This window comes from Ischnura elegans, chromosome 2, assembly GCF_921293095.1.
Source record: "Ischnura elegans chromosome 2, ioIscEleg1.1, whole genome shotgun sequence".
Classification (NCBI taxonomy): domain Eukaryota; kingdom Metazoa; phylum Arthropoda; class Insecta; order Odonata; family Coenagrionidae; genus Ischnura; species Ischnura elegans.
Genome location: NC_060247.1, coordinates 80,015,872 through 80,036,787, shown reverse-complemented (window position 1 = coordinate 80,036,787; position 20,916 = coordinate 80,015,872). Strand labels below are relative to the sequence as shown.

At 37.8% G+C, this 20,916-nt stretch overlaps 1 protein-coding gene across 1 annotated transcript in view; it reads left to right on the top strand.

Annotated features, from left to right (window-relative positions):
• Positions 1-885: 885 nt before the first annotated feature.
• Positions 886-20,916, top strand: part of LOC124154043 (homeobox protein vnd) — a 70,254-nt gene continuing 50,223 nt past the window's right edge. Inside the window, exon 1 of the mRNA XM_046527526.1 lies at positions 886-1,798. Within this exon, the coding sequence (XP_046383482.1) occupies positions 1,641-1,798 (158 nt within the window). The 5' untranslated portion in view covers positions 886-1,640. The remainder of the gene's footprint in view (positions 1,799-20,916) is intronic.

The following is a 20,916-nucleotide window of genomic DNA, read 5'->3' as shown; positions in this document are numbered from 1 at the left end:
ATATCCCGGTAACCACCAGTGTAAGCGCCTAATTACTCTATTTTTAGTTTTTTTTTTATCAGGCTCATCACATTACAAAGATAGTTTATACGAAATCATAGTAATCGATAAAATTAATAACAATAATATAGAATTATTATTCGATTTTTAAAACCAATTTGTCATAAGATCCTCGCAGTCGTACGTGGTCGACCCTAAGTTAAATAAGCCCGCGATCGAAAAAACATGATGATTCTGAGGGGAAATTTAAACATCCTAAACTCTCATCGATCAGTCCACCATTGGAAACCAACGTCACGTAAATACTGCATTAAACTACTCGCATCGTATTAAGTCAAAGATATATACATCAATGCTAAACTTCTACATGAAGACTATCGGAATTCGAACCCGAATCTTCAAATTAAAAGAAGAATATGACTTAATGGTTAAAATTTATGATATACCTGATAGGCAATCGAGAGATTCAGGTTCGGATCCCTGTCAAGCAAATAATTTTTTATTAGCGAAGTTCATCCTTGGTGTATGGTCCTTCGCCTTGGACAAATATGTCTTGAACGGGAAATACGCCTGACCAACTAATGGGAGATCCGAGTTCGACTCCCGGTCCAGCAAAGTGATTTTTTTCCCACGTCGAAGTTAACCCTCGGTGCATGCCACCGAAGGCGTAGTCGAACATACGCTCCCCCTCTCAGGCCGTTCTAGGATGCGGAGGGCAAGAAGATAGGGTTGGACACGGTCTAGCGATGGGGAAGAGTCGGCAGGGCTGATAGGAGCGCTCTTATCGCCGGTGAGATTGCAAGGGGGTGCTGGGGGAGGGAGAGAGAGGGAGGTGGGGAGGGAAGGTGCGAGGACACGGCAGGCCTTCTGCCGGGAGTCCGGTGTCTGCATCCAGGCGACTCGCAGCCGTCAGCCACGAGGCTGCCCAAGCACCACCGGCCGCGACATCGTCACCCGAGACTGTTCAACTTGATAAGCGAGGTGAAGGGGGTTGGCTCATCAACATATCTTCTCAACCAACCTTTTTCGATAACTTTTTCACCTCGAAAAAGTGAGTGAGGGAGCTAGCTCATCAAAATCACCTCAATCACCCTGGTTCGACGAGCAAGGTGATCGAAGCAAGGGTAATAAACACGCTGGAGGGTCATTTTTCGAACATTGGACAATTAAGTACAGATAAACTTCTTTTTAGAGCATTGACACCGGAAAAATGGACGGCAGGTCTCTTTGGCCAGTAGCCTGACCACAAAAGTGAACGATTCCGACTTTCTGGAGGTGGACTAGTGGAAAAATCAGGTGAAATTTATTCTCATACACCAGAGACCAAGGAAGATCTACGGGAAAACTCAGTTGAGGAACTGTTTTCATTATTAACAGAAGCTTGCAAGACTCAAGGACGGGCAAAATCTAAAAAATCATAGAGTAATGGTAATATTGGTGGTGCAGGTGTGTGCAGAGCCGATTCTTCAGGAATGGCCTGAACTACTGCAGGTGTATCGAGTGTTAGTTACCTAGTCCGTGAAAATCGATTGAAAAGACAGAGGAGATTTTTTCTATCGTAGCGAACGACCGTGTGTGAAAGACAACGGCGTATCCCGCACATTCTCCTGCTAGTAGACGGGTTCGCAAACAAACGAACGATGTGCAGTGCTTACGACGACCGGATCGGAGGCGTGGGATTCTACGGGGACATCTCTTCGGGGGCGCCCCACATGGCCGGCGCGGTGGGCATGGACGCGGATCCGGGGCCCAGCTGGCACATGATGCCTCCCGACTACCAGACGGAGGACGATTACGGGTGAGTGTGTGAGGGAGGAATAAGATGAGATAAGAGACCGATCACGGAAATTGTCTGCCCGGCGGCATCGGGTGCCGTAGAGAACTGATCATAGAGAACTGAAACCACTGTCGCACGAAGGTGACACGCGGCTCAGCTTAACTCATATTCAGATATCGAAGGTACTGTTGCTCGTTAAAATCGCGAAAATGCGCAAAGATAAAGAGGAAGAAGATGGCTGAATGGGACTACTTTTTAATAAACCTGGACGAAAATTAGAAGATCCAAGTTCGAATCTCGGACAAGCCAAATAATTCCTTTCATAGCAAACACTTTTTGTGCATGGCACTTCGCCTTGCAAGGAGATGGCTCGAAGGTGTTAATTGGTAATACTACTGACCGGCTATTGGGAGATTCAGGTTTGAATCCCTGGTTCGACCGACATACAGTAAGAGGGGAGTTTAAGTGGAGATAAGACTGATCGCGGAAATTGCCTACTAGGTGACGGGGCAGGAGGGTAATCAGGTAGTTTGGAAAACTGATGAAGTCAGGCATTGCAGCATGAAGGCGATGCGTTGCTCAGCTCAGCTATGATTCGTTACCGGACGCACTGTTATTCATTAAATATCGAAATAGATACGTGAATAAGTGGCAATGATACACACAAGGTAAATACAATTATATTCACATTTTGTTATAGAGTTAAATAATGACTCGATTAATTAAGATCTCTGTCCCAGCCTTAAGCCAAATTCCCGCGAAATATTGAGAAGATAGTCTTGAGCGTATCATTTCCAAGAGAACCCTCCGCATTACATTACCCCCTCCGAAATTTTTATGCCTACAGCTTTGCTAGATTTTATTTCTCTGAAACTAACCATTTCATAAAAAGGTCTTATTCCACGAAAAACTGAATTTTAGGCGAGGGGCATATGCTCATTTATTTTCACATAATGAAAAACTTGGTATATCCTTTAACAGCGCTACCAATCCCAAGGAATATTTTTCGCTGATTCTGTCGGCACTCTTCAACATTTTCAACGGCAAACTGTTTATTTCAGAAATTGAAGTCCTATCATTAAAGTTCGTACTCATTTTCTCCCATCGCAGCCACAAAGATTCTTTTCCATGTTTCCTGGAATTCCCCTTCCAATAACCTTTTTAACACGTTAATCTTCCTTGTGCCTATTATTAACCTCTGTTCTTTCCATCTATCAAGTCCTTTGCCACTAAAATTGAAGTTAAATTCCTTAATTCTATGATATTTATTTACGTCAACTTTTCTTATAAAATGCGCCAGGACCGATGACAGCATTTAATAAACAACAAAGATTACCGTACCGATTAGCGTATATTAAATCAAGTTCGACCCTTAAGTCGTAATTAATTAACTGGACAAAAACAAAGAAAAAAGTATCTCATTATCAAGCAATTATTTTTCCAATGCGCGATTCCTGTAATAAATATATTTGCAAAGCCTTCATGGTCTTTCGATGGAACACTACTTCAAACCGGAAGAAATTTTATTTCTCTAGCAAAAGAACAAAAAATTCTAGAACATTAAACTATTACCTCAAACTATTCAGCTCATTTTCTTTCCTTAACCACTCAACTTCTTGGATTTGACTACGTAACATTAATTAATTTTATATGACAAGAGGATGCTATTACATTATCCCTCTAGGGGAGTGTTAGTATCGTACAACTTGGGGATTAAGAATGTCTTCCATTGTAACCCTTAAAAATCCAATAAGACAATAGTAATTACTACCGTATGGGGATTAAAGAGGCTTCAAGATGAGATGAAATTTGTGCTTTCCGTTTTGAAGAAAATATTTCGGTAAGTATAGATAATGCTACGGGAAAAGACAAAAAACAAATTTGAAAAACGACTCTTATATGTCACAATAAAAGAGAATATAGATATCCTCCTGTAGGTACACCACTCAGTTATGCCTCGCAGTCTCATCAGTCTACTAATAAGATAGGAAATTTAATTTTTCCGATTTTTTTCTTTGAGGAAGAATGACCAATGTTTTTTTATATAAGTAGCACAATGATATCTCAAGCTCCTCCTTAGACCGCAGTAACAGTAAAGGCTGAAATTTCTTTCCCTTTGTAATTTTTTCATAATTATCCTCAATACCAGTCAGCTCCCTTGGATCTATGTTTCGTACTAAAAAAACTAACAAATTTCCTCAACGTTTCCCTATTTACTGCGGTTTAAAAAATGAAAAGTTGAACCTTAGGATTCAACTGATCACCTTTATCTGTCGGAGATCGCGACTTATCCAAGCTAGCTCAATGGTAGCGCATCCAAAGCCTCCGGCAAACTCGTGAGCAATCGGAGTGCTTGGTGCGAAGTTTCTGTAGTTTAAAAATGGTTCCAATCGACCAAAATATCATTAGCAATTTTGGTTCCTCCTGAAATCAGCTAACCAGGGTTAAAACTTTGTGATTCAGTTTTTCTCTACCTTGTACAATCTAACAAGATATTTGGCTCTATTTATGAATCCATGATAATAGGGTAGTTTCCTATTATTTTTTTATTGCCTAAATCGAAAGATTATTACTCCTGGAGTACGAATTTCACACTTTTAGATTTTTAAATGACGATATCTATTTTTCGCGATTAAATGAAAAGTGAAAAATTTCAAGCGCGCGAAAACGCGACGCGTAAGTAGGAATGATGGGAAAAAGTCCGTGCGACGCATTTCTGGTTCCCCCTCCCGCCTTGTGAGGTGACCTTGATCGAGGCTCTGAGCGCTGATAGGACGCAGGATGCTAGCAGGTAGCTGAGTACCTTGCTGGCTGGTAGCGCTTGGCTTAAAAAAGGTTTATTAATACCTTATCAAACGAAGAAAACTTTCCGACCTTAGCCAGTTTTAATAGGTGATTATTAAGACATGTTTCCCTGAGCTCTGTGCCTCATGCATGCATTGGTAACCTCAGACGATGTATAACTCCTATCCTCTCGTGTAGAAACTAGGTCCCTGTGACGTCACGTGGAGTGGAATCGCATGGGCACCAATCTGGCCTTTTTCAAATGAGGATAAAATTTGACCCTTGCCATTCGTCTAAACCGGTATTTCAAAAACCAAATAATTTGTGTATTATGAATATACTAATGGTGGGTAACGAATCGCAATCAATGCCTTTCGTTTTCTTTGATGAAGGAAACTACCCTATTTCTCTCTTGATTTTGACGGCTTCCCTTTTATAACCACAAATTTCGTTTCCACTTCACATCATGTGCTGGCCTTACACGGCATCGTCCTCATAGCACCTCAACGTATCGAATGAATAGTTTATCCCGAGTGGTTACCTTGCATTGAGGGCTCACTGCCTACTGAACCAAAACAATTATAGTCGGAAAAGAACTGTTACGGGAGCGCAGAATCGTTAAACACATGATTCGAATCTGAGTTGGCAAATTGAGGTGAAAAAATTAAGGTTTAAAACATATAACACGAGAACATTAGAGCTGATTCGGGTAGTCTTCAAGGATGGATTAGATTTTCCCCCTTCGTAAATTTATCCTAAGCAGAAATGTCATCACCAAATTGAATAAGAATCATCAAATACTATTAATAACACTTATTGGCATAATTTGAGATATTTTCATACGCCCGAAATATATATTGATAGGAATAAATTAAGAAGAGATATTTGCAATCACCGCACTCTTAAACCGGCTGAGAATGGCCTCCTAGTGTGCTTTCGTCTTTGTAATATCTTGCTTTTTTGATTTTTGGAGACATCATAATTTTTCGATGACTATTTCTGAATAACAATATTGAAAATTAAGATTATTCCGCCAAATACATTAATTAATTTCAGTGTGTTCTGCATCCAAACTGGCTTCCAACCGGTTGAGATGCTTCATATTACACACTTATTGCCAGGGGAAAATTCACCTGGACCTGGAATCGAACCACGAACCTTTCAAATCAAGGAATATGGATAGCGTAGCGGTATTCGCAGTGGATGGCCGAAGTTCCGTGTTTCGATTCCTTGTCCGTGGAAATTTATTTCAGAGGCACAAACTGCTCACTTCATAGACGTTCACGCGGCAGGATTAACGGATTTCATATGCTTTAAAGTAGCTGAATTTTCCATGTCGCATCGGATATATTACAAGATTATCAACATTATAATGCACCTTGAGCAAGATCAGTTGGAAACATATGTTAGCTCATAATTTTCCCTGACTTCAGTAGCTTCAAGAATCGAGGGTTGGCTGAAAGATTTAAAAACTCATAGCAGTCATTGTATCAGACATGAAGTCAAACATTTAAGACGGTGAAATTGCACTCATAAGATACTAAAATCAAGACTGCATGGCATTTTGTGCAAGGGGTATTGATGGGCAACTTACATCAGCTATCACCGCGTTCACAAGTACGCGTAGGATGGCGTTCCTAGAGTTCTTTTCTCTTCGTGATATTTTGATTTAACAGAGTAATTATAATTTTCCAGAAGCAATTTTGGATAACGATCTTGAATTTTTAGATTAATCAGCCAAAATTATTACTCAAACGTGTCCTCAGCACAAAGAACACCGAGGCTATTCAAGCGGCAAAAAATGGTTAAATGGACGAAAATTTGGATATAAATAGTCAATCACACAGAATTTTATATGACATAATTAGAAAGAGTAATGAAACGCTAACGAGAGCTGTTATTATCTCACCATTACATATCTGGTAACACATAAAGAATTACTCCTAGCTACGTTCACTGGGGAACTAGAATTCACCAAACTTTCGGATTTGAGGGTGATTAAACACATTTATTTAGCATTTAGCATGAACAGACAGCACAATTTAAATTGGGTTTAATCGGGCTTTATACACATTTTATTCAGAAAAGCCCATGTGATCTGGCAAACTTACGGCCTTGCACCAATAAAAAACGTGATCATAGTTATGGAAAAATTTTATTATTCGTGTTACGTCGCACTAATCATTAATTAACTTAGTATTTTTTTAATTTAAAAGATGAATTAGGCGAAGCACTGGGCTAGGGGAATGTGTGGGTTCCAACCGTGATGAAGCCTTATCACCAGTTGCACAGAGTATTAAATATTGCCATTGAAATCTATACCTGTGTTTGAATATCAATCTTGCATCGCTGTAACTACAATTTATTATTATATCATTTACACTGAAATTGGAGGGAAAGTTTTAATTTATCATTTAATAATTTATAATCTAATAGTTGATTTTATGAAAAAAGATTATAATTATTCGCCTATACGCAATTATTATGAAGTCAGTCAGTTTGCAAGAACATTAGAGATGAGAAAATATATTAGCTTCATTCAATAGCAAAACTAGTGTATATTAGCCCTAGGTATAAAATCATTCTCACGAAAAAATATTAGTTGAAATATATCCCTTGCTAGTGGGGTGATTGATTTTTCAATGGGTAGAACCTCATGTAAAATCTCCATTGGCCCATGAAAAATAACAGGCCCACATACCCTGGATGGGTAGACGTAAAAAAACAAATGGTTGGTAGTTATAACTTGAGGGAAATTTTCGAATCAACTGGGGTATTATCTTTTTTAGGAATTCAAGAGAATACAATCTTTCATAATCTCCTCCTCTCATTTGATAAAGACCCACCTCCTGAAAGCGTAGTATTTTTCGGCGGTTATCGAAACAAATGACCTTGCCACGCAAATATGATTCCTGCAATGTATTCAGTTCAAGGTGAGCCAAAATAAATATCTTATTCTTTTCAAAAACTGCGGAAGACAATCCACGTGTAAGGTCGTTTCACCCTTTTCACTATAAGTGAACAACCAGAGGAGGTATCATTGTTCGCACAGCTGAGCGTAGAAGAAGGTGTCCAACTTCACTTCTGTTCACTTCCATGTTTTCAAAAAAAGGCAAAATGTGAATCATCAGGCTAATAATTTCTCAGCTGACAAATGAATTAAAGAGGAACTGGTCATTAGGAGCTAACGATGTAGAACCAAATTATCATTGAGGATTCCAACCAAAAATTCATCAGCTCTCCCTGATGCCAATGGTCTAGTTAAGTCAAGCCATCGAATCAGCAAGTGCAGTGAAACCTACCGCAACGGCCACTTTATTGCATAGAGCGAATCTGCAATCTTCATATCCCTCGCAATAGCATTGATGCATGCAAGTAACAGCTTAAAAACTATCTCCCGATAATCATAGCTAATCTCGGCAGAACATCAATGTATAGCTTTTTTATTATGACATAATCCTAAAAAATAATATCTCTCTCCTCCATTTTCCAGTCACTTCCTTCAGAGTCACTATTATGCTGTAACTTGCCGATAGAGCAGCTGAAAATCCGAAAATGTACGTAATTCACCCTGTGTTTCGAGCGGAAGAAAAACACGGATAGATTGAACTGGTTGATTGAACTAGCCTTAAACGACTGGCAAGTGCATTTAGGAAAATGGTCACTTTATTCTCCCCAGCATTTCCGATTTATTTCCGAAAAAACAAAGACACGCAAAGCAAGGATTTTAGCCTGGACTGTTCAGTGGTCTCACCAGGATTTGACCTCGAGTCCCCATGGTTCTCAGTCCAGCGCTCAATCTGTTGAGAGGTAAGGAAATTCTACATTTCCTTTCAATTCCCCAATATTTTTAAAATTTCACCTTTTTATTCCAACGGAAAAAGATGAATTTGAACTTGGAGCACATGCAGATGTAATGAGTTCTTAAGGAAATACGGAAGAGCAAATGCAGAGTGGAGCACGAGAAAGCAAGCCAGTACTTGCAGCATCTCTTTAAAATGCGTCAACTCCAGATTTTGGCAGTGCATTGGAAATTATGTACATTATTTAGCTTAAGAAATTACGATATTATAAGTAAGGAAACAGTTTATTGGAACTTACATTTGGTTCATGCTTCCCTACGGAAGTGAGGCACGGATAATGTCAGCCGCGGAGAAATCAAGGGTAGAGGCCTTCAAAATGTGGTGCGACAGAAGAATGATGAGTATCAAATGGATCGACCGAACAAGCAATGAAGAAGTCCTAAGAAGAGAAGGAGAGTAGAGAAGCATAATGAGAACCTTGACAAGAAGACGGAACAGCCGGCGAAATCTTGAGACTTGATGGCCTGATGAATATAATCGTCGAGGGACGAATATATGGCAAGAACGGAAAAGAAATACAACGAATGCAACACATGGAACAGGTAAAGAAGGATATGAAAGAGAAGAAATACGTAGGTGTGAAAGGATTAGCTGCTGGAAGAATTGAGTGGAGAGGTGCGTCAAACCAATCTTAGGATTTTTGACCAGTGACGATGATGATGATAGGAATTATATACATCATTTAGCTTAGGAAATTAAATAGCAATAGTAGAAAGTGTAGGTGATTTATTCGCTTGGAGAATGATTTTACTTAACTGCACACAATTAAAAATGGAAAATGTTTACTTTTCACTCAATTTTGTACCTACAAGTTAGGATTAGCTGTCTAGACGCAATTAATGTGAAGTCGGTCAGTTTGCACGAACATTAGAGATGAGAGAAAAAAATTTCTTCATTAAATAGCAAAATTAGTTTATTTTAGACCTAGGAATAAAATTTTCCGCACAAAATAAAATAAAAGCTATAAATGCTCTGATAATACAATATTTTTTGTGTGACAGCAATGATTTTGATCAACCCATAATTAATCTATTTTCCCAAAAACAATTTTAAACTTAGAAAATTAAACTGATAGATAATCTCGCTTTCGGTGGCAAAATGATAAAATTGAGTCGATTACCAATAGTTGGCCCGACCTTTTTTTCCAATTGGCGGCGATAGCTTACTAAGAAGCGCTTGTCGCTTTTAACAGGAAAACTGAAACATAACTGAGCCGGAGAGCGAGCATGAAAGAATATTGTGAAATGGAACAACACGTAACGTCCTAATTAACTTATGCACACATAAACACATTTTATGATCTACCTAATTGACATCATGATAAATTGCAGTTACAATAATGCAAGATTAACTTTGAAATGAATGTATATGTTGCAGTAGTTAAATTTAATAAAATACATTTCTGGTATGAGATTTCCCACGAATGCTTTCAACCAGATACATGTAGAGTGTAGATTTGAAAAAAAATATTCAAAACAAAAACATAGATCAAACACCATAATCGTGAGACAGAAAAGAATCTGTAGATAGTTCTCTCCGATGAAAATATCTGGGGTATCTATCAAATTCATATACTCTTCGACTCCGACTTCATGGAGGTTTTCCCATAAATTTTGAACCATCCAGTATTTTTAACGAATACTAGTATCCACGTGTTTTTTGTATTTCCATGCATTAATTTTTATACGCATAAACTCAATAGAGAGTCATGTTCTAAAGTAGCTTCTAACTCAATTAAACATCGTTCCTTAAACTCCTAATTGATTCAGCATTAGAAACTTATAAAATAATTTAGTTATTAATGAAGTAGCATTTCGGCGGGATTACGAACGGCTGGGTGCTGGCATGTTCAATTTGCTCTATTGATAGGGCTGTCGGGTGATATTTAATCTTGATTAAATTATTCCTTCGTTAATGCCAATATTACTTAACGCTTCTTCCTCACTTCCTCTTTAATATGAATCCAATTCCGGCAAACATTTCCGGAGTAAATTACTTTATACCCGTCACTCTTTTAGTTCTACATTTTAGTACTCTTGTGGTAAATATGTACTTATACATTTATTTGATCAATTTTGTGTGTTTCCAGGTTTCACCAAATATTTTTTTTTACAAAACAATTTTTTACGATGAAATAATGTAGCTGATAATAAATATTGACTAATTTTTTCACATAGAGGAGAAGGTAAATAACTCTGTCTTTTGAAAATATTATAATATTTAAATGACTATCGTAGCGTATGTGCCTATAAACTTGATTTCGCTCATTCTTTCGATGACAAACCCCAGCCTGTCTTCAAGTCCTCCAATTTCCCGGAAGCCCAAAGATTTCAAGTTCCATATCCCTATAGTTTCACCTTTGACTGTGTGCCGTCCGCATTGCCCCCACCTGGAGATGCATTAGGGGGCTATTTTCCATCGGAAAACTCCAAAAATATTTCCCCGAAAAATGTCATCATGTCATACTTAAAATACCCCGGACAAACTTCAAACAATGTATAATACCTAAATATGAATTTTAAAAAGTTGATGGCATTATCTCCCATCGTAGTTGTATATAGACCATATTTTCTTTACTGTAAATATTTCATTCTATCGCAGTACGTGCAACAAGCTTATTTTTTTTATTAACTTTTTTCTGATCTCCATAACTAGCCATCCTTAAAGTCAAGGCTATTGTAATTGTAGCTAGAGCTTATTCGGTAGCCCATTACATATTACACGACATCTTGTCTAGTTGTTTTACCTTGAATCAGGTGGATGACTTGGATAGATGCCCTTGAGATCATTTCCACCTGCCCTTCCCGTGAAGCCGAATTCTGACACAATCTGTTGAGTCCAGTCAAGTCCGCTTGATACCGAACCGATCCCCTGAATCTTCGCCATCTCTGCCTTCTGGTGAAACGTCTACCTCGTACAAGTTGTGTGGGGTAGTTTTTATCACGAAGCTAGCTCAAGAAATTCCATTATATTTCTCTAATCTGGCGTTCGTTGCATATAAATTATAGGTCTTAAATAAAGGACACAAACAAAGGCGATTTTTTTGGGTAGTAATTCAATCTTCCCCAGCGGATTTCAAACGAAAAGAAATTGCATTTGTGTGTCTATTTACTTCTAGGGAATTTAAAATGTTAAAAAATTAAAGAAATTGGACGCAAGAACTCGAGATTTTAATGGACCTAAACGCGTTTATATTGAAGTTGCGTAGAGGGTTTCCGATTACTTTGTGATTTTAATCAATAAATAAAAGGATTAGATCCATTTTATTAGTAAAAACATACGGACAGAAGTATCATTTGAAAATAAAGGAGTAGTATATAATAACTCTATTCACAGACTGCCGAGCAAAATGAGCAGTAAAATACATACGTCCAGTATATATCAAACCATGTTTAAGGATTCATTTTTTGAAACACGTGGGAAACACTTTTTTTGTGTAATACAGCTATCGCGGAGAAAGTAAATTTTAACAAACGCCAAATCAGCGAACAGCCTTGGCGTAAAATACAAGGTCAAGCAGCGTTACCATTAATTTCGGCCTTGAGTAAGAAAGATCCACGTGTAAGTCCCTCCACGTGCTATTCGACAGCGCGCGTGGACTGCTTTCATATGTGTGTCACTGGTGGCACTCTCACGGCGTTTTAGGGTAAAAATCGGTTACATTATCATATTAGTCTCAATCTTATCAACGGTAACACCGCATGAACTGGACCATAGAGGCATGTAATCGATTACGAAGTCCAAAAACCTCATTTGAAGCTGATGCTAATTAAAGAAAACACAATAATAGAATAGAATCCTTTGGCTGGTAATATAAAAAAACTTATATTTCGTTATGAATTGTGAAAAGGCCTAATTTTCGGTGAAATATACGTGATAACAAGGTAACTATACAAATTCTTTGCATTTTCTTATAGGGAAGGTTATCAATAGTGGTAGGAGAAGGGGGAACATGACGCAACATGAGTAATGGAGTTCGGAGTTTTTTCTTTGAGAATGTTTCGGTCAACGATTCAAGATTTTGGTATTTCAGATGCCATTGATGTCCGTCGCCTTAGCCACAGCGAGTAAATACTTTCGTTCATATCACTCCTACTTGGTCAGGGCTTCTCCTTCCCTCACCTTCCCGTCTCACAGTATAATGCTCTAAAAATTTGAAATTCTCAATTTATATTGGAATATATTTTTCCTAAATATAGGTCGGTTAATAGAATTAAGTGAAAGATTGCCCATGCTTTTTCTGCAAAAATGCTATCTGCAAAAATGAAGCAAATAAACGCCTTACACTTTTAGAGTTTACAGAATCTCGATGCTGGGAGAAGAATGAGAAGTGCAATAGAAAAAAGCATGAAAGGTATTGTAAAATAAAATAGTTGGATATCGATTTGTATACAAATGTCCGTTCAAATCATGATCCACCGAAATTCAATTATTATATAATGTTAGAATGGACAGATAGAGCGTTCGCACCATGCATAGTAACGAATCGCTTCTTTCGTTCTTTTCCATTTCTGTTATAATTATAAATAGGTTATCAGTCGGATTTTTCAGAACGATTATTTTAATTTTCGTGTGATTATTTAGGTAGAAATGTTAGGCATCACCAAAGATTAAGAAAATAATTTCCAGAGATTAAAATCTATTTAATCAATCGAGCCACTTCGTATCACCCTAAAACAAACCACAAGATAACAGGAAACGGCGTAAGGCCAAGAACGAGGGAATTTGAAGATTTTTAAAAATGACTCCACTACCTCTTTAAAATCCTCGAACACGACGAGTGTCTTACCGTTATCAGAAAAAAATTGACAACGGCTACTGGTTTTCATGACTGGAAATACTATCTTGTCCACTTCCCACTTCCACTTGTTTCCTCAATTTGTGTCCTTATATTCATTGCAGCATAAAACTAGCCCTGCACTGACCTAATCGATCCACAATAAGGAACACTAAAAAGTCATGGTGTTTGGCCCGCATAATTAGCTGGCAGAAGCTGCCAGCAAACCGAGCTAATTATGAGGCTCACCGTTTTCAGTTATCTCACTCCGATTCCAAGTGTTGGGACCTTAAAGTTGAATATGACGTATGTTTTGGGTTGCTTTCGAGGAATACAACAAGTCCTCCGTGTGATTGATATCAAAACAAATTATCACTCCAGCCATTCAGATTTTTTGTAGGTTAAAACACGGCAGCAAAGACACACTCTTGTTTCACTTCAAAACTTCGCGAAAGTTGCCACCCCGTTCGCTTGTGACTTCATGAGATTTCGGACTCAACAGGAACCAAATCCTCCCTGAAATGCTGTGGACTGTGTAGTACTCACGTTGACTGGTTACGAATGGCAAGTTAATCCGGCAGCTTTCCGTGCCCTCCATAAAAAGGGTTGAAAAGTTTGTTTTTTCAACGATAAATTGAAAAGTAAGTAACGGATCCAAAAAGAAACTTAAATTTTGGGAAAAATTTTAATTCTTCATAAAATCCGATTCGGCATGTAAACATTGTTGAGAAAAATCCCTTGAGTTTCTCCGACTACTGAGGTATCACACCTTAATTAGCGTTGTCTTCGGTTTTAATGTAGGTGAAGAGAAATTTTTTGGGCGATTGTATGAGCCATTCTTGGATTTTACTTGGGGGTTCAAAAATGTATCCAGTGAAGGTTAAATAGATATAAAACGGATATAACTACTATATTTCTGTATTTCGTTAACGCTATCGAATTCCTCCCTTTTTATAGAACTCGGTGCTTCTCTTAAAAGATGGTTTCGTAAAATAAGTACTTTTCATGCCTCAATGATAGAAAGCTGCCTATATCATTTTCATTGTTTGCACAATCGGAATATAACCATGAATAGGCCTAAAATCAGCCACCGTAGAGGAGAAAATGCACGTCGATATAAAAATCTCCAAGTGTGTGCTTTTCATGTGATTTGATCAATAGCACTTGGGGTGAACTGACCCTGAGTAGTGGCAAAACAGTATTTTTCCTCTTAGATATTTTATGGATCAAAATATACATTAGTAAACACGACTTTTTCGCTGCTTTCCCGAAGCATTGTGGAGAAGTACAACTAATAATTGACTTCTAATATAATTTCCACCATATTAAACCTGGATCAATAAATGTTTGCGGATACCTATGGCCCGTATCCAGAAACCTCACTACTGCTAGATACGTCATCAGATGATGACGTAGCCGCTGTAGCGGCCGAGCACCGCTACGGGCACCGCTGCAAAAGTCTAGTGAGGTCCATGGCACACTACTCGCTACAAGTAATATGGCCGCCGGGTTTCGTCTGCTTATCGTCTCGCATTTATTATTAATAATTATTGATGTTTAAAGGGCTATAAGCTCATGATAATTATTTATTATTACTTAAAAAGATAGTAAGAATGCTTCAATAACCATATTTTATCCTAATGAGTAAATATTTTACCTAATTTAACTACCAATAAATACTGTCAACAATACCGTGATGAAACCTCTTAGGATTCACCGTTTTATTTGCAATTAACTTCTAAACGGGCCCTGTCATGCCTTGAAAACCATTTATAATTAAATACAAATAAATTAGGGACACAAGAATGTCTCGCCTTGATGCTTTTGAAATACTTTTTTACGAAAAATAACCATTGTCAACGCAACTATGCTGAAACCTCGTCGACTTTGCCATTCTAATAGCTATTAACTTTGGTATAGACCGTGGCTTTCCTTGAAAACCATTAATATTATATATATATAAGTGCCCAAATAAAGTTGCAATCACCAGCTTTGTGTCTCTGATATCCAAAATTTGCGTAAAATACTCAAAGCGACAAAGTCGTCTTCCAGTCAGCTACGTCCATTCTCAGTTACTGCTAGTTTGAATAATTTCAGTTCCGAGCCATTGAAAACCATGTTCAATTACGTGAAAACTTACCTATAATGATTTATGCCGTCACAAAAATGATGAGTTAAAGTTTAAGGGAAGGGTCGATGGAAATGGCATATTGCTTCTCAGTCCGTTTACAATAGCACATGATATTCATCTCATAATGAATGTCACGTAAATCTTTGGACGTTGCAATACAATACATGTATCTATTATATTACCTCAAAGTATAAAATATCCAACTATACCAATGCAATCGACAGTTGTACGAGTATATTTGTCAACCACAATGACGAATTGCGCAAGTGACACCAAGGATTATTCAGCAATAAATACCACCACAAGAATGACTGAGTTCACAAACTTGTATTTATTAACGTCGTAAAACTCACTTTCAATTCAACAAATAAAATGATCACACTTTACAAGAACACTTGTCCAAAAAAAAGTACTCACGAAGAAAATCAACATCAACACGACACGTACTGTTACTTCACAAATCTAATTAACACAAATTGCAAATAAAATTGTCCAGGAAATGTTCACACGAAGAAAATCGGGAGCGAATACACTAACTGTAACTTCACAAATCAAATTACACATACATTGCGGACACAAGAAGTCGGTAATTAGAGCGAAACATCGGCAGCGACGACCCGTACAACTTAATAACGGCACTATTTTTAAAAAATGCTCACTTTCCTTTAATTTCGCATTGTCAACAATAATTGTAACAGATGAAACATTTTATTTAAAAAATCATCAATAAAGTCAGCACCGAAACTAGGGTGTCCTGAACAAAACTTGATGAGGTTACTCTTTTCCGCCCAGATTGGTGCATTTTCGGGGTGCGGGGTCTGGGGCATCGGCCGGCTTTCCCCGGCGGCAGAGCCGCCGAGGCCAGCCGGCAATCACCGGCGATCGACACTAGTCGAGACACTTGGTACACGTCGCGAGATTTCTGAACACGAAGATTTATCAGCATGTACCAGCTGGTTCTCAATGATAACTTTGCCGATTTAAAGGGACACTTTTCACATAATGAACGGAACCAGATTCACAGAAGAAACTTGAAGAACCAAGAAAATCCCATGGAACCGAGAATAAATTCCGTGTGAGATACCGCATCTCCTAAGACATCTTATTTCCACGAACACCACTAAAAAAGAGAAATTATATCAATAATTTCCATTCAGATTTTAAGAACAAGACAAAAGATTCTCCGCTGAAATTTCACAAATCACGGCCTAATAATGTGCTTACCTTCGTTACGCCATCGTGCCGATTAAAATTCAACCTCCACCTTCTTCCATGCCATAGCCTTTAAAGAAAGACTCACAGCATTGGTTTTCTTGCACTCCAATACAACTTTCCTATCAATAATTAGTTTTAAAATCAAACTCTTCTTCTACGCCGAGATTCTTTTTCCAACCCGTTTCCATTTTGCTTACAAACAAAGTCGCGTTGCGATATTCGTTATTCAATTGTCGCCCTTAGTTCCTCTCAAAGCCCGCATAGTAGGGACTCAAAATGTCGCTAAATTCGTCTACGTCATCAATCCAGCCCAAAATAAATGTGGCAACACTGCCCCCACCCATTTGGAGCGTTTTGGAGTAGTGAGGTTTCTGGATACAGCATTCAGCGGTGCGCGCCGCTACAAGCTGAAGCATGGTTTCTGGATACGGCCCCTATATCTCAGGTTCATGTATTTGTGTGTGGTAACAAAGACCGCGAGTACTTTAATGAAGATTTAATGCATACGTAGCTGAATTTAAGAAAAATCGTGCCATGGTCTATATTCGCCACGGCATTTTTTACATCGCGCACCTCTTAGAGCGGTGCAATGGAAGTCAAAGATAGTTCTGGAAGTCCTTTTTCAACGATGACTTGATTTTGAACTATAATCACGGAGGAATATGGTGCAAAGTCAACTTTTTGGAAACGAAAATGAACTTAAGTGGGTGTTATACCAATAAATCCCGACTGTGGCCCAGATTACACCTGAAAAAAATCCTACTCCGCCACCACTGACTCACACTCAATGGCTGTTGGGAGAATAACTTCCCATCCAATAACCATAGGGTTCGATTCTTGGCTTTTATCGAGATCTCTTGGCGGAACATCGATTCAATAAGTGCCAAGAACGGTATTGTTTTTGGGGAAAGAGTAATTGTTTCAATTTGAAAAGAAAGCCAATCATTCGGATCAATCTAGAGCTGACTACATCCGTACAATAATATATAACGGCTGGAAAAAAAGAGACCGATTATCTACTTCAAAAAACCTAAAATAATAAAAATTACGTAAATAAGAATACAAAAATAATGTCGCTGGGCATTTTTAAATAATAGGAATTTTCTACCGACATAGTTGTATAAAGAAAATATTTAAAAAATAAAAAATCGTCCAGTACAACGCAGTAAATGTAAAAATCCCATTTTCGACAAACTTTTCTCTGATCAGCATACTTAGCCACCCATGATGTCAGGGCTATGGTAACTGTAGCTAGAGCTTTTCAGTAGCCCATTCCATATAACACGACAGCTTGTCCCATTGTTTTACCTTCAATCAGGTGGATGACTTGGATGGATGCCCTTGAGATCATTTCCACCTGCCCTTCCTGCGAAGCCTAACTGTGACGCAATCCATAGAATGATAGAACGACAACGGAAAGAGATAAGTCGAGGCGAACGTGGAGCAACAGTCATCTTTCCAGATAAGGCACAGTTTCCAATCTCCGCGATAATTCTGTAATTTCGCTTATCAGATGGAAAAGGAGGAAAAAAGAAGGGGGAAGCTGCGAAAATGAAAGCTACCTACGAGACTCTGGTTGGCTGCGAGATTCTGGGGCAGTCGAATGACAAACACCGTGACGAATTGCCCTCGCTGTAGGAGGGGAAGGAGGAAGGGGTGCGTGGGAGAGGATAAAGACGTCGCGTCGTATAAAAATAGTTTTACTAGATAGAATCAATTTCAACTATCGCGAAATATCGGACCTGTTTTCCTCAATCACATCGCTTTTCCCATTGCCGTCTCGCTGTTAAGCAAATCCTCAATGAGTCTCGCGCTAGTTTTTCAAACGTATTTCGGCTGTGATAGGAATATGTATATTAAACTTTCAGAAACCATAGGCGTCTTCCTGTATGTGTACATCTTTTTAATTGTGTACATATGTAAAAATATTAGAAATAAAAAACTTAAATGAAGGAAATGGTATAAATTTTTAAACTCACCAATCACTAATATCATGGTCAACATCAATAGTTATTATTGTTATGATAATTATCTTTTTCAATAAATTTTCTTTAGTTTTTACAGAGATTTTTTAAATGTTAAGAGTATCTACGACTTTTCACCAAAGTAGCTCTTTACTGTTCTGTTGAGAAATTTTCTCGCGGTATGGAAAATTGATATTATTATGGCTGTTTTCATTTTATATAGGTATGTGCTTGGATTAAGGGTGAGTACTGTAAAACTATTTTGTATTAGTTATGGAATGATAGCGGTAGCAAAAATGACAATAGGCGCTATAAAAACCTGTTCCTTATTCCATATTATTTTTATTTCTATTGCCAATTCTCGGGATTTCATTGATTGATACTTTGTTGAAGTTCATTGATAATTGATTGATAATTTATCTGTATAGTTATTATTATCATAATCATTATGATTTGTTGTTAAAATAACTATGCTATACTTGATTTCTGAGAAAAATGTGAGATTTAAAAGTTTATAGAATTATTAGAAATAAGTACGAAGCGTTATAGGGAATATATTTAAATAATAAGAAACCTCATTGATCCAGCCAACCTATTAAAAAAAACAGATGTCTTACCTTGGGAGAGCACTTTTAAGAGCAAATGATGAAACCGCTGCTCTACACCCAGAATGCTAATTGCACATGGACTGCAATTGGAAGGCCTTCAGAGACCCTTATACCATTAGGGCCTAATGGCCTGTTTAACATTCGTTTAGAATCGCGGATACAATGAGGGTCAGAGTATTGGTTCATAGCCTGGAGAGAGGTTGAGTTGATGAATTTTCTAGTTATTTCCTACAACGCTTCTTACTTATTAGTAAATATTGCTACTGGCCTTTAAATATCACATTTTCTCATAAATCGAGTAGAGCATAGTTCTTCTAACAACCAATCATGATGATGATTATGTTAATCTTAAATATTGATATTGAATATGATATAAGTGATTGGCTAGAGAGTTGATGTAATTTATTTTTTTACCAAAGGGCAGCCTAGAGGTATTTGGTGGCCTAGGAAAATAATATTTTCTCCTCCCATCCCCCACTTTAAGGAAAGAAATCAGCTTATAATATCACCTCTAGGTTTTGGCGACATAGGTAAATATGATGCGACGCGTCATGCATCGCGACGTATTCTTGCTCTCTGTGGCATTTATAGTGCTAAACGCAACAAAGAAGGGAATCAATAGCTGGATTATTATGACCCCGAAAAAATGAGCCTTAACCTATTAACAGATGAAAGAAGCTCATTGCATGCACTAGTTTCCCGTAACCTCGGCGTATTGGTCACTGCACGTTCATTTTTATCATATACTGAAACAAGATAAGCTAAGCACCCACTTACACAACATGAATATCACCTAATCTCACAGCTTCATTAGCAGAAAAGTTAGTTTGGCCACCGTGTTCAAGATTTTACCGCTGTCGGTCGAGTTGTGAAACAAAAAATATTTGTAAACTAAACTGAAAATAAGCAAAATGCAGAGTTAAGTTAAATGCTTCAACAAAAAGTTAAACAATTATGTCCTTAGGGAAGACATAAAATTGACCAATGTTGTCAATGTTGACCACGAGGACTATTATTCCATCAAATTAAAATCTCAATAGATTAAGAGTACACCAGGAAAGATTAAACGGGCGAAAGAAAACAATGCACATGTCAATTAGGAGCAACGTAAGAGAAAAAATAATATCCCTGGAAACCAGTGTTTGAGCAGTCTCTTGAGGCCTAATCCACTTCTATTCCTTATCAACGAATCGGGGAATTGTGTAAGCTCTTGAGTCGAATTCGAGCACTCAGCACAGAGATTTGTTCTCGAGCATATACTTGACTTGATGGTTAGAACCTCTCGAAATCGCCTCTTGCGGTTCAAATACGGCTCTCTAGCATGGTCCTAGAGAAGTATAAAAGCTCTTCAAAATAGAGAATTTCAATCATTGTGAAAATCAGACTTCGTACTTTGATCACAAAAGGAATCTAGCTTAAAACTTAAACAAAGTGTCAATTTAACTTGTCTCTAAAAATAGGCATAAAATATAAGAGAAGATAAGTAGTAAATGAAAAGTAGAATCTGATGTAAAATTTAACTGATCTAATTGGGAAAGAATTATTTTTACTTATAAATCTAAAATATGAGGAATACCTCTAGGCTATTTAGGCTTTAGGATACACCTAGGTTTCAGGTGTCTCACCAGAGTTACGATAGCTAAAAACTAAATTATGTTTCTTTCTTAGGCTATGGAAAATGCTATTTGACGTGGCCGATTGTACTGTAAAAATAACCTTGCAATAACATTTTACTTATCTCAACTTGATACATATGCAATAACATTTTAAACTATCTCCACTTTATACGTAGCGTGC